This window comes from Lucilia cuprina, chromosome 5 (genome assembly GCF_022045245.1).
Source record: "Lucilia cuprina isolate Lc7/37 chromosome 5, ASM2204524v1, whole genome shotgun sequence".
NCBI classification, from domain to species: domain Eukaryota; kingdom Metazoa; phylum Arthropoda; class Insecta; order Diptera; family Calliphoridae; genus Lucilia; species Lucilia cuprina.
The window spans coordinates 52854169-52870210 of NC_060953.1; the positions used below are offsets into that span (position 1 = coordinate 52854169).

A 16042-nucleotide genomic window follows, 5' to 3' on the forward strand; every position below is an offset into this window, starting at 1 on the left:
TTAAAATTTATTAAAAAAATTCTATATTTTCTTTAAAAAGTAAGGGCGGGTTTCTTACTCATCAGTTAAACTAGGCTTAACTTGCTGTTAGATTATACTCGGAACAAATTTAGGCGGACTTTAACCGATAATTGTGTTTTTCAGTCTTAGATTTAAGCTCAGTTAACTTTGATAGTATTGCCAAGTTTTCACTCAAAAACCATAAACAATGAACAGCTGTTTTTTGCAAACAATACTTTTGTAAAATGGAAATTTTTGGAAAAATTGTTAATAAACATTTAAAACAATAATTAATGAAACAAAATAAATCAGAAAATTGCAATTTACTTAAAATATTATGTTTTTGTTCTTCCGAAATCATTGTTTTATTTTTTTGTTAATTGTGTTTTCTCACTTATAACTGAGTTTAATTGGCCAATTACACTCAGTTAAACTAAGATAATAAGTAACTTTACTGATAACTGAAAACCCCAAACATATATTAAACCAGGTTTAACCAAAGAATGAAGATTACCTTTATCAGAAAAACTCGCCCTAAGAGTGCTGTATTCAGCTGTACCGAAACCCATATACCTTTCACCATTGTGTATTAAAAAATATTTATTATATAAAATTTAAATTTATTTAATTTTCCCCACGATATGATTATTATAGCAAAACAAAAGAAACAATAACAAGGCTAAACGAAAAAAACACGTTACCACGACAACTGGATCTCCGCTACGGAACGAACCGATTCTCAATCGGTCAAAAATTGTTAACTCAGCAACTACTGTATCAATCGGAAGTTTTTTTCTCCAGGAAAGAACATCCAGTTACAGCCAACCTGTTACAGCAACAACAACAAAACACACAAAATACAGAAATAAATATACAATGCAATGAAACCCGCAGACATTCAAATAAACGAAACGAAATACACAAAAGAATACAAAAACAAAATACACAACGTAATGAAACCCACAGACATTCAAACAAACGAAACGAAATACACAAAAAAAATACACAAGGCAATGAAACACGCAGTATTGTTGTTGCTTATTTATCAAAGCATGAAAAAATTTGTCTTTTTATATGGAATTTGCTTATATTTCCGTTGTTTGTGGACGGATTTTTGCTGATTTTAAATAGGGAACTTCTCGAATGAATGTCTAAGAGAATAACTAAAGATTTGGATCCCAAAGATATCTCGGGTATTCAAAAAACTGATTTCAACAGACAAACGGACATCTACGGGATTATTATCGATGATCTATATAGATTCAGTATATAAACTTTTTAGGAATAATTATATTGTGGAAATCACAAACGGAATGACAAAATTAAAAAATTTATAGAAATTTTATAAAAAAAAATTAATTTTCAAAAAACTAGAATAATAGTTGAACATTTTAATAAAAAAAAAGAAAATTTATAGAAAAGTTCTATTAAAGTTGAAAAATTATTCAAAATTTGTATATAAATATAAATATCAATAAATTTCGAATATAAATAATGAAATTTTCGATGAAAATAGATAATTTATCGAAAGTTTTATATAAAAATAGAATATTTATCAAAAATTTTTTATAAAAATAAAAATTTTATCGAAAAAAAATTTATTTAAAAAAGTGTATTGAATATTTTATATAAAAATAGAAAATTTATCAAAAAATTTACTATAAAAACAAAAATTTCCTATAAAAACACAATTTCCTTTTAAAACACAAAATTTATGGAAAGTTTTATATAAAAATAGAAATTTTATCAAAAAGTTAAAAAAATAGAAATTTTATAAAAAAAATTAAAATTTATTAAACATTTTTTTTATAAAAGCAGAAAATTTATCAAAAAAAAAAATTTTAAAACACAAAATTTATCGAACATTTTCTATAAAAAAAAGAAAACTGATTGAAAATTTTTTATAAAATTTAACATTTTGTTGAATTTCTCTATAAAATTAAAAGATTCCCAAATTTGTTATAATAATATAACTTATTCATTTAGGTTCTTATTCATAAACATTTATCAAAGTTTTATAAATTAAAAAATTTGCTTTATATGAATATGAAAGTTAAAAGAAAATTTTATAATTGTTTTCATTTTAAATATTTTTTTATAATAATTTATTTCATTAATAATTTTTAAAATATAATATAAATTTTAAATTGGCTAAATGAAATTCTTAAAAACAAAAACAGAAAAAATTTTAAAAGTTTTAAAATATAGATTTAAATATTATAAATAAAATATAATAACTAGAAACAATACATAAGAGTAAATTATTTTAAATTAATATTAAATAAAAATAGACTGTTTGATACTGATTAGTTTGAGTTAAAATTAAAATTATTATTTTATAATAAAATACAAAAAAATAAAAACGAAACTAATAAATTTATTTAATTATTTGGTAGCTAGACTTTTTTGTTGCATATGTTTTATGTATGTATGTATGTATCTATGTATGTAATTGTATACTGATATATATTATAAGAGAGGTAATAGAATTAACAACATGTTATGAAAAATACAAAATGAATATAAACATTAACTAAAACCACAGTTTAAAAATTAAAACTAAACTTTATATAATTATGTATGTGTATGTATGTATATAAATAAATAAATTGAATAATTTATGTATTCTTGTCTGATTTTATAGAATTGAAATATATTATGTACTTAAAATTAAATTTCTTTATCGTTTATATTTTTTTTTGCATTATTACTATAAAATTATACTAGACGAAAGTAGTTATACACTATTAAGGGACTTTTGAGTTAACAAGAAAATTTAGAAAATTTAAAGTTTTACTTAATGTTTTTTTTTTTAAATATTTTGAGAAATAAATTTTGTTTTTTTGCAAAATTTTTGAAATTTTTATTAATTGCTTTAACAAAAGTCCCATTTTAGTTCTCTTTTTCATCACTTTTAAATTAGGTACGTTTATAACTGATTAAATCAAAAATTGTACGTACTTATTTAGTTTAACATATACATTTAGTTATTAATTAAAATGTTGTTTTACCATTGATGTTTCTTTGTTATTTATTACATTTGTTTAGTTTTAAATAATTTATTTTTTTACATTTACATTTAGGATATTATTATTAATAATGACATTTTTGTTGTTGTTATTTTTAAACGTTTTCTTGTAAGTAGTTTTATTATTGCTTAAATTTGTTTTAATGTAAAGTTTCTTTGTTTGTTTTGTTTGTTTGTTTCTTACTTTGTTGTATGTAGTTTAGTGGGCAAAATTAAAACGTGATACTGTTTTATGACATATCCATCGTATCACTTGTCTTATACGTGATGAAAACCATTTAAATACTTCACCAGTTCTTCGTAGTTTGGAAGCGTAGTGCTTAATATGATCTGTGCTAGGAAATTAAGAAAACCATCGGAAATAGATATAATTAAATATGGTTTATATTATAATAGATTTCATTTTTCTATAAATTGCAAAAAATTTATTAATTAGTTTAATTTTTAGAAAAGGATATAATAGTGTCCAGGGTTGATGGCCTCCATTTATATAGGTTACATAAGTGAAACCATCTCTTTGACCTTTACCTCTTATGTGATAGTAATAAGGCAGAAAAGAGTGCAGGTTAAATCTGTAAATTGTTCAAATAGGTTAAATTTTAAACAACAAACATCGCTGGTAATAGTAATACAAAAAAAAAAATTAAAAAACAAAAGTGGAATTTTCAAAGAAAAATAAATCATAGATAGATAGATAGATAGATAGATAGATAGATAGATAGATAGATAGATAGATAGATAGATAGATAGATAGATAGATAGATAGATAGATAGATAGATAGATAGATAGATAGATAGATAGATAGATAGATAGATAGATAGATAGATAGATAGATAGATAGATAGATAGATAGATAGAGATATAGATAGATAGATAGATAGATAGATAGATAGATAGATAGATAGATAGATAGATAGATAGATAGATAGATAGAGAGAGATAGATAGATAGATAGATATAGATAGATAGATAGATAGATAGATAGATAGATATATAGATAGATAGATAGATAGATAGATAGATAGATAGAATTGATTGATAGATAGATAGATAGATAGATAGATAGATAGATAGATAGATAGATAGATAGATAGATAGATAGATAGATAGATAGATAGATAGATAGATAGATAGATAGATAGATAGATAGATAGATAGATAGATAGATAGATAGATAGATAGATAGATAGATAGATAGATAGATAAGATAGATAGATATAGATAGATAGATAGATAGATAGATAGAGATAGATAGAAGATAGATAGATAGATAGATAGATAGATAGAGATAGATAGATAGATAGATAGATAGATAGATAGATAGATATAGATAGATATAGATAGATTGATTGATAGATAGATAGATAGATAGATAGATAGATAGATAGATAGATAGATAGATAGATAGATAGATAGATAGATAGATCTATAGATAGATAGATAGATAGATAGATAGATAGATAGATAGATAGATAGATAGATAGATAGATAGATAGATAGATAGATAGATGAAGTATTATTTTTGGACGACTAAAAATTAATTCTTTGTATGAAAAATCAAACTGAAAACTGAGTTCTTTATGAAATATTGAATTTCTTGTGAAATGTAAACTGTAAAAAATTGTTGACAATTTTTTGTTGTAAACTAAATTTTCAATTGAAATGATGTTAAAAAGATGAACAAACTTTGTCTATAAAAGTTAATTCCGAAAAAAATAATTTCTTCTTCCTTTTGTAAAAGTAAATTATTGTCTACATACAAACCTTCGTTTTTCATAAAATAATATGGCAGGTTGATTTGTGGTTAATACATGTAAAAATATTGCCTTAACCGAACTGTCTCTCGCGCTGTTGTCAAATGATTTATAAGAGCATCTAATAGTAATGAACCTATACCATTGCGACGATGTTTTCGATGTACACCTAATGATAATATATATAACCAATATCGGCTGTTTTACCCATACTATCCAAAAATACCTTTATCCTATAAAAATAAAAAACAAAGATTTATAAGTTTTTTATAACTAAAGCTTCAATAATTGACACTACTTACCTCCTTATTAAGATTTCTATAGGGTTTTATTTCGGCTACAATTAAACCAATAATTGCTAAATTATATACAGCGCTGCTAACGAGAAAAATCTTGAACTGGAAGTTATATCCTCGTACCACGATAGAGGATAATCGATGGGAAACCAATCCTGGCATAATGTTCGTACCTTTTTGGGAAGTGTTGTAAAAATTAAACTTGACAATATTTCATAGGGAGTATAAATACCTCTGTTAAATCGTCTGGTACTAGAAATCGCAATTGAACATCATTAACAGAACACAGAGGTACATGGTCGTTATCAATGCGACCAATATCAATTGGTTTCCGACGATGGTAAATTACTGTATTTACTTTTTGTTGTATTATATCTGTTGTTTAATAAAAACAAAAGAGAAAAAAAATGAAGCATGAAAATAATTTGAAATTGTATTTTTGAATAGATTATATATTTTTATACTCTATAGATGAATTTATGTAACTATCTATCTATCTATCTATCTATCTATCTATCTATCTATCTATCTATCTATCTATCTATCTATCTATCTATCTATCTATCTATCTATCTATCTATCTATCTAACTATCTATCTATCTTTCTATCTATCTATCTATCTATCTATCTATCTATCTATCTATCTATCTATCTCTATCTATCTATCTATCTATCTATGTTTATCTATCTATCTATCTATCTATCTATCTATCTATCTATCTATCTATCTATATATCTATCTATCTATCTATCTATCTATCTATCTATCTATCTATCTATCTATCTATCTATCTATCTATCTATCTATCTATCTATCTATCTATCTATCTATCTATCTATCTATCTATCTATCTATCTCTATCTATCTATCTATGTATCTATCTATCTATCTATCTATCTATCTATCTATCTATCTATCTATATCTATCTACTATCTATCTATCTATATATCTATCTATCTATCTATCTATCTATCTATCTATCTATCTATCTATCTATCTATCTATCTATCTATCTATCTATCTATCTATCTATCTATCTATCTATCTATCTATCTATCTATCTAATTCTATCTATCTATCTATCTATCTATCTATCTATCTATCTATCTATCTCTATCTATCTATCTATCTATCTATCTATCTATCTATCTATCTATCTATCTATCTATCTATCTATCTATCTATCTATCTATCTATCTATCTATCTATCTATCTATCTATCTATCTATCTATCTACCTATCTATCTATCTATCTATCTATCTATCTATCTATCTATCTATCTATCTATCTATCTATCTATCTATCTATCTATCTATCTATCTATTTTTCGTCAATAGTCAATAAAATGTATAAGTTTTGAGTTAGGCTAATTGTACTCTAAGCTAGCAGCATTGTAATAATAAATTGTGTGCAAGTAATGACAAAGAATACAATTATTTTTTTAGTTTGCCTACATACTTATGTAGATAAGATACATACTTCAAAGTTCTTTAGAATACGTTTTTGAAGAAAATTCATTTATTTATATTATACAAAATATTATAGAAGCAAATATTTCTCCCAAAGTTAGAGGTTAACTTGAGCAAGAAAGAAAAAACTGCTAAAGTTTTGATAAGAATACATATTTGGTTAATATTAGAATTATGAAATAAACATTGAAAATTACGTGATTTATTTAACAAAAAATGACCCGACAAAATGCTAAACACAACACCAGTATAGGTTTGCATGAGAAATAAAAACGAAACCAGTAAAAAACAACAAAAGTGGTGGTGGTGGTGGTCATCATCATTTGTTGTAAGTTGATAATATAAAATAAATTAAAACTTTCTAATTCCCCACCCGGTAAGCATTAAAAATGTCCCATTTAGATTAAATATAAACAGATATAAGACACGCAAAATTAAACTATATATTAATAAAAGTAAAAAGAACCTTAAGGTATTATAAAGCGGAAAACTAATAAATAAATAGCTAAATGAGTATATATTTCTTTAAAAATATATTAAACTTACAAATTAAATTGCGCCATAATCCAAAATTTCCAGTTAAGTGGGATGAAATAAGAAATTTTAACGTATTACTGGAGCTGGAATTTTTCATTTATTTTACGACCTTTTGATATAAATTGTGGCAGTCAATTGAATATTAGAAATATTTCTGCTTTCAACATAGGAGTCAATTAAATGTTCAATTTAGTCACTCCGCATGATGAAAATATCGTTCGTTCGCTCATTATAAACATTTAACATTGATCATCTATAAATGTTAATTGTTCATCGACTATCCAATGCTTTGGTTTTCTTTTTAATGGTTACCGTATAGTTAATTGACCCCTCTCAATTAGTCGAGTCATCTAAACAACAACGGTCTCTTTTAGAGCCAGTATCAGTTGGTGTTCCAACTGAAATTTGCTAACTTTTATTTTCGCACGTAATGCAAACACCTGCTACTCCTTTTCTGCAACAGAATAAAATGTGTAAGTTTTTGCAGGCAAGAAAGCACACCACTACTGGGGACGCACAGGCAGCAGCAACACGTCCAAAACAATTGCAGCCAATTGCTCGTTAAACTAATTCGTTGTATTTTTTATTTTACTTTTTATTTCTTTAAAATAAAATTGAGATTTATTTAATTGAATTTAATTAACTTGTACGAGTCCCATGTATACATTTTTTGTATTATTTTTTTTTCTGTTGAACGTACCACCATCACCATCACTAATGTACGAAAAAAAAGGAAAAATTTTGATTTGTTTTAATAAAAAAAAAACACCAGAAGAAAATGAATACTACAACAGAAAACAAATTGTCTTCTTGTATTTTGACAGTAGTTGTCAAAAAGCAATGATTCTAAAACTGTTAGTTGAAAAGTTTTTTGTTTTGTTTTTTTTTTGCAAAGATTGTTAAAGGGGGGATATAAATAGGGATGCCAGTTTGCTTAAAGAAAGTTATACTGTGTGGGTTTTTGTCTTAGATAAGGAAACTTTGCTAAATGATTTATTTGAAATTTAAACTGTCACATGATTTGAATTTAAATTTGTTTATACACTGAAAATAATCCATGCTCAACTTTACGAAAAAAATTTCGTAATTTCTATTTTCGTAATATTTACAAAAATTTTGTGTATAATGCGAAATATTATTTAATAAACCCCTTTTCTATTTCTATGAAAGTACGAAAATCTTTCGAAATATTTTTTCTTAAATTTTAGCGAAATTAAACATAATGATATTAATTATATTATGATTAAATAAAACTACAACATTTTTTATAAAATTTAAGAAAAAGTATAATATTATTCTCGAATTATTTTCATAAAAAATGAAAATTCGTGTGGAGAATAATTTTGAACTAAAATTTGAAAATTTATTTTAAAATGAACAAAAATGTTTGAATATTATAAATTATACCATATTTATTCAAAATTCCCTTTTTTCAATTTATGAAAATTAATTCTTTCAAGAATATTTTGCATTATACTAAAATATTTCGTACAATTTCGTATGTATTACGAAAGAATTTCGTGGTGCGAAACAACGAACAATTCGTACAATGTTTTTCGTATATATTAAGCATGGATTTTTTTCAGTGTATGTATTTAATGTGATATATATATATATAGTTTTTGGTATGGTTTATGCAAAGTAATCACGTAGAATTCAGATGTCTGATTTAACTAACTGCAATTTTTGATTTTACTTTTAAAGACCTATTATATATCTGATATATCTTAGGAGATCTTATATATTCTTGGTTTAAGGTTGATGCAGTAGATGTGTAGACAATCTTTGATAGAACAAAGATTCAATTGCTGTGATAATATGAGAAAAGCTTTCGACTTTGTGGTGCAAATCGATTATTAATTAAATGTTCGATTTATCTAAAAAAAACACATTTTTTAGGTATTCCATTATTATACTATAGTACTGATTCCAAATTTCAACATGAGTTGATTTTTCACATAAAATCCAAATCAGTATGCACTTATTACTTTGGGGTCCATATTTTTCATAGAAATTCGGTTCCAGTTCAGTTTAGAGTTTCACAAAAATTTTACTTTTTACTAAAAATTTAACTTTCATGTTACAAATTTTATAATTATTAATTCAGAATATCAACAAAAAAGTATTCAAATCATATTATATTCAAAAGTGTATTTATTTTCTAAATATTTCAAATTTTTATTCAGGTATGTGAAAAGCGATTTGAATTTGAAATTGTTAGATTTCAAATCCTTTGATTTCGACAACACACCTGGCTTTGTATATAAAAAAAACTTAACGCAATAATAATAAAACAGAGATATACCAAGTATTATGAATATTTTAAACTATATCAATAATGTATAATTATTTTTAGTTACAAATAAATATTTCCGAAAAGAAATTAACAAAATTGTATAGAGTATTATTAATATACAAATAATAATCCATTTTTTTCAATTTAACTTAAAACTAATAATGTTTTATTATCAATATTATTATTATTGTTATTTATATTTTCAATATTATTTAAAGAAGCACGTTTTAAATCATGACAATGATTCCAAAATTTAACTAAACGATTATCAATATTTGAACAAAATTCACGAAAATCTTTAAGCATTTTCAATTGAAATAATTCACCATCAGATGAATTGTTAATGAGAAGAGATTTCCATTTTTTATTTGGTATCATGTGATTCCAGGCCCATAAGAAACCAATCTGAAATTATGTTATATATATAGAGACTTACAAAATAAATTCAAATTGTATTAAAATGATGATGATTACCTTTTTAGGAACATTGGTATTATTAGTATGACCATAAACACAACGTGTAACATTGGCTTCTTGTCGACTTGGAGAATCCATTTGATAATTTGTATTTTTAGAACAGCTATGTTAAAAATTTAATTTAAATTAATTGTTTATTTGAGTTTTATTAAAATGTTATAAGTCTAATACCGTATAAGAGCAAACATATTTCCAGAACAATGAACATATTGATATTCTTTTGGGATCTTGAGTTAATGAATAAAAATAAAAAAATACATATTTTTTAAATTTTCATAACACAAATTATCGTTTTAAAATGCTTAAACTTTTAACTATACATTCTTATACTCACATCTTTGTTAAAAGTAAATTTCTTTTCCACAACACAGGGTAAAAATCCAAAACGTGCTAATATAGCTTCTTGGAATAACAACATACGATCGGCTCTAGTTTCTTCCGCAAATTCTGTAGATAACAAAAATTATGTCGTTAAAGAAATCAAAATGAAAAAAGAAATTTAAAAAAAAATTTACCTTCAAACAAATTCACTCCATTATTTAAATGCTGAGTAGCCAAGGGTATAAATATGGGTCCTCTTAGAGGATCAGATTTCTCGGTAAATGGTTCAGCCATAGGATCAGCGGGTACTGGTACTAATTGGTAATTACACTGGTTGGCTTTGCGTATCCAGCCATTAATCTTTAATATAGAATGAAATATTATATAAATATTTTTCTCTAGTTCAGTTCTATTTCAGTTCTTGTTCAGTTCTAGTTCAGTTCTAGTTCAGTTCTAGTTCAGTTCTAGTTCAGTTCTAGTTCAGTTCTAGTTCAGTTCTAGTTCAGTTCTAGTTCAGTTCTAGTTCAGTTCTAGTTCAGTTCTAGTTCAGTTCTAGTTCAGTTCTAGTTCAGTTCTAGTTCAGTTCTAGTTCAGTTCTAGTTCAGATCTAGTTCAGATCTAGTTCAGATCTAGTTCAGATCTAGTTCAGATCTAGTTCAGTTCTAGTTCAGTTCTACTTCAGTTCTAGTTCAGTTCTAGTTAAGTTTTAGTATAACTCACCAAATCCCATACTATTGGCCCCGACGACGTAACCCACTGTACTACAATCTCGAATGCAAAACCTGTTTGCATAACAGTGTGATATTTAACGTGACCCCACTCCATACGTTCACTCTTTTGATTGACATCAATTTCCAAATGTGAATGACGATAGATTTTTTCTGAAAACAAATAAAGATTTAAAAAGAATATTTTACATTATTATCATCATTTCCTTCCAACAAATTTCAATACGAGTGTAATTGATAAACATTCTTACGATTTTTACAACAATCTGTCCAGGATTGTGGTGGTGGTATATCTTTTAGAAAATTCGGTATATGCGGTAAATTTGCTTCATCATTCCATAAACTATTGCTGCCCAATAATTCAATTTCCATCCATTCATTCTCAAAGGCACTTAAATCGTTAAGAGGACGAATGTAGTCTGAAAAAGATGCAAAGTAATCAGTCTTTATTAAAAACAGTTCAAATTAAAAATAGTCAAAATTGTTTACGAACCTTTAACATTTTTATCTTGTTGAGCTATAAAATATAAGTAAAAGCCCGCTATTACCGGTTTATTAAAATCACCCGAGGCATGACATATAAGTTTCTCTTTGCGCATGGCCTCTAAAATTTCCAAAGGATTACGTGAGTTATCCAAATTATTTTTAAGCCACATTAGGGCATCAAACGATACAAATGTATACGAAGGCAGACTTTGGGTTTGTGAAATGAAGGCAACGCCATTAACAGGATGTTTCATAGCTTCAAAAATTTCATTGATCGAAGCATTGGGGCGTAATTTAATTTCAGTAGATGATCTTTTAAAAACCAAATAAAAATATTATTTTTATATTAGTTAAAATAATTTAAAGGCAATATTGAGTTTATTACCCCTCATCATAGTCATCATGCTGATTCAGCTCCGAATTTAAGGCAATTGCGGCAGCATCAGCTGCCGGATGTATAATACGTCCACCTGCTCGTTCAGTTTTTAAAACCGTAGAGCGAGCTATATAACTATTTAAAAATAAATTAAATTATTAACAAGTACATAGTATATAGAAATATTCTACAAATATTTGGTGTAATCTTTTATGCATTGAAAATACATTTGCCAAAAAGAGAAAAACAACTCAAAATTGCAGTTAATGATTTTTATGAAAATTATATACAATATATGTTTAATGAGTTTTTTTTCTATTTTTTTTTTTTAGATTTTAATGAAAAATATGTGCCTTTACAAAACAAACCAACAAACCTTTGCTGTGGTGAGTTAAAAATAATATGATGTTTATCAGAGAATCTAGTTGTGACATGCTGTAAGCCAAAAACCATAAAATAAAATAAAAAACGAAAATAAAATTAAAAAAAGCCAAATTAAAATATTAAAGCAGACAGATTTTTCTACATAGTACTTTACATAGCGTAAATACATACATACATTCATACATATATAGCCAGATTGCTATTACACTTTGGTAGTAATTGTATTAAAAATAAACTAACGTTAAGTTCTAGTTTAGTTTTAGTTCAGTCCTAGTTTAGTTCTAGTTCAGTTTTAGTTCAGTTCTAATTCAGTTCTAGTTCAGTTCTAGTTCAGTTCTAGTTCAGTTCTAGTTCAGTTCTAGTTCAGTTCTAGTTCAGTTCTAGTTCAGTTCTAGTTCAGTTCTAGTTCAGTTCTAGTTCAGTTCTAGTTCAGTTCTAGTTCAGTTCTAGTTCAGTTCTAGTTCAGTTCTAGTTCAGTTCTAGTTCACTTCTAGTTCAGTTCTAGTTCAGTTCTAGTTCAGTTCTAGAATAAAGAATCAGCTCTTAATTTAAAGAGGTTAATATTTTTAAAATTATTATCAGAATTATATAATTATGGTTTAATTGTAATTGAATTTAGTATAATTTTAGTAGATTTATTGCATGTTTATTTTATCAATGCATGATTATGCAAGTATTTAGATATTATAATTTATTTCAATGTATTTATTTATTGATTACATTAATTTATTTCGTAGAATTCAACATCATCACTCGTAAATTGTTTATTAAAAACATTAATAGATATGCACTTTTATAAACATATGTACATACATAACTACGTGCTGTCCGAATGGTATGGGTTTTATTAAAGAAAAAACTGCTATCTACTGACTTAGAGGTTTGATCTCAAATTGGGTATATTTAATTGTAAATCAAGAGTTTTTTTATATAAATCTTTAAATATACTTTTATATTTAGAGTTGTGTTATCTGATGTTTTAATGATTTTTAATTAAATATTCTTTTGGGGTATTGCAAATATTTGTATTAATTAAAATTTTGGTAATTTTTATATATATCTTGTACTTTGGTGTATGTGAAATATTTTAAAGGATAAAACATAAAAATGAGCCCCCTAAATATATAACACTCTAATGCTTTTTTATTAGTTTTGGCTTACAACGTTTAATTATAACTTGGTACATCTATGTTTATTTATTAAATGCTTTACTTTTCAATGGTGTGATTAATTTATTTTAATGTTTTATGGTATTCAAATATAGTGTCCTATTACTTCACTAAACTAAATACAAAAACCAAACATTACCTACTCGTATTCGACAGTGTTGTAAATGTTAATACAAAAAAATAAATATAAAAAAAACTAAATAATTTAAAAAATCTTTTTTATTTATTTTAATCTAACATAATTTGCCACCATAAAACTTTATAGGCGTAGATTGGAAATCTCTTACTATACCCGCTTGTCTGCCTATAACCACTGATTATTTCCCCGATAAGCGTTCTCTGCACAATGATTATGTTATATCCGATTATACTCTCCTGCCGGATGATGTAAATTTAGATTATGCTAATAGTCGTGCTATTTATCGTAAACCTCTGACAACTGAAGAAGTTTGTACGGAAATTGTATCACAACGTTTGGCTCAAGGTTTTCAATTGATTGTTTTGGAAGAGAAGGCAAATGCATCTCCAGCTCAGGCACCATGCTGTGGTGGTCTGAAGCAACAAAAACCTACATCGGTATTGCATATGAAACCGTTGACGGAGGTGACTAAAGAATATTTATTATCTATAGGCCGTATTTTTCATAAAATTACCTTAAATGGTTCGGTTATCACTGTAACAGGCTATAGGCCAAGGTGAGAATGATTGTGTGGGCATATAGTTTCATACTTTTTATTATATTCCCTTTTTTTGCTTTTAAGACATCCTTATCCTCCTATTAATGTTGATTATCGTTATCGTTTTCATGCCCCTCAACATGAAACCTATGAGATTTCTGGTGTTAATTTTACTACAGAAAAATTGGAAAATTTCAATTGGAATTATATGGATCATTATATTTGTACAAGAGGAGATACTGATTATCCCTTAATGGAGGTAAGTTGATATAGAAAAAGTTTTATTTTACAAACGTTATTTTATTTCCCTTTATATAAACGTAAATCGTTACTTATGTTAAAGCAGTTACACTGTCTACTCATTTTATTATTGATTGAGATGTCCATCTAAGAGTGGAAATTATATTTAGGGTTAACTCAACAAGGAATCATACATTCCAGTTGAGTGTTTTAGTTGTGTTTTAGTTAAGTTCAGTTCTAGTCCAGTTCTAGTTTAGTTCAGTTCTAGTACAGTTCTAGTTCAGTTCTAGTTCAGTTCTAGTTCAGTTCTAGTTCAGTTCTAGTTCAGTTCTAGTTCAGTTCTAGTTCAGTTCTAGTTCAGTTCTAGTTCAGTTCTAGTTCAGTTCTAGTTCAGTTCTAGTTCAGTTCTAGTTCAGTTCTAGTTCAGTTCTAGTTCAGTTCTAGTTCAGTTCTAGTTCAGTTCTAGTTCAGTTCTAGTTCAGTTCTTTTTTAGTTCTAGATCAGTTCTAGTTTAGTTCTAGTTCAGTTCCAGTTCTGTCCTAGATAAGTTATTGTTCTGCCTAGTACATCTAAGTGCCTTCAAGTTTTGGTAAAACTTATTCGATTTTAGAAATTTTAGTGTTATATTTTGAATTTTAACAAAAATTTAATGATAGTTTGCATTAAGGTGTAATAATCATCATATTAATAAGTTGGCAATTTGTAAATTATCATTTGATTATAATTTGAGTTCTAAATGAAATTACAACATGATTGTTATACTAAACTTTAGTTAATTTACAGACTGCCAATATCATCACGCCCATCATTTATATATTTATAATGAAACTAATATATATTTATTTTTAAATGTTGTTGAAATTATTTATGATTTTTTTTATATCCTCTCATTCATACTTGAACATCTATTAACCATCTCAATTAAATTACAAATAACGATTAATTCTTTTTCAAACTGTTTTGTTGTTCCCGTTCCCATCAAAAATTATCTTCACTACAACAACTACATAATATTAATAAAAACAATAATATAATTACATTTTTGTTTGGAAAAATATAACAACTCATTAAACATAATCGCAGTGAATGGTAGTGTGCGTAAACATTTAATACCAATAGTTGAAACAGAAACCACAATGGGAAATGTGTTCGAGACAGAAGCTGATGGCAAAGGAAAAATAATAATAGGTTAGCAAATTTTGTATAAACAAAGAAAAATTTAACGTAATATAAACTTTTTTTATTAATTTGTTTGTAGTTAAAACAAACTTTATATTATTTTTTATATAAACAAAGCTCGCACATATTTTTCTAGTAATAACATTTAATTTGCATATACATTTTATAAAAACAGCTTCAATATTTAATTAAAAATAGACGATTATTTTACCACAAAATAATGAACACTTTTTCACACTGTAGATAGTTTTCAAATAATATTATGTTTTAATTACTACGTTTTTGCACACTATTTATTTTTAAATGCAGTATGTACCTACACACAATTAATTTTAAATAATTTTTGGTAATTAATATTGGTTTACAAACAACACTTTTAAGTTTTAGAAAATATTACGGATATTTGAATTTTTATTGCATTATGAATACAGCCATAGTTATATGTCTATTTCAATATTGTGAATTTAATGAGAAGTTGATAAAACTTCCGTTCTAATTTAGTTCTAGTTCAGATCTAGTTCAGTTCTAGTTCAGTTCTAGTTCAGTTCTAGTTCAGTTCTAGTTCAGTTCAAGTTCAGTTCAAGTTCAGTTCTAGTTCAGTTCTAGTTCAGTTCTAGTTC

The 16042-nt window shown here is 25.8% G+C and overlaps 1 protein-coding gene and 1 pseudogene across 1 annotated transcript in view; both read right to left on the bottom strand.

The window, feature by feature from the left end:
* Positions 1-3212: 3212 nt before the first annotated feature.
* LOC111688760 lies at positions 3213-7909 on the bottom strand (annotated as a pseudogene).
* A 1575-nt stretch (positions 7910-9484) lies between these two features.
* LOC111679421 (GATOR complex protein Iml1) overlaps positions 9485-16042 on the bottom strand; it is a 10285-nt gene continuing 3727 nt past the window's right edge. The window contains exons 11-20 of the mRNA XM_046952541.1: positions 12150-12208; positions 11783-11908; positions 11405-11709; positions 11163-11330; positions 10904-11064; positions 10378-10543; positions 10197-10309; positions 10034-10089; positions 9860-9965; positions 9485-9790 (exon numbers count right to left, since the gene is read on the bottom strand). Coding sequence (XP_046808497.1) covers positions 9530-9790; positions 9860-9965; positions 10034-10089; positions 10197-10309; positions 10378-10543; positions 10904-11064; positions 11163-11330; positions 11405-11709; positions 11783-11908; positions 12150-12208 — 1521 coding nt within the window. The 3' untranslated portion in view covers positions 9485-9529. The remainder of the gene's footprint in view (positions 9791-9859; positions 9966-10033; positions 10090-10196; positions 10310-10377; positions 10544-10903; positions 11065-11162; positions 11331-11404; positions 11710-11782; positions 11909-12149; positions 12209-16042) is intronic.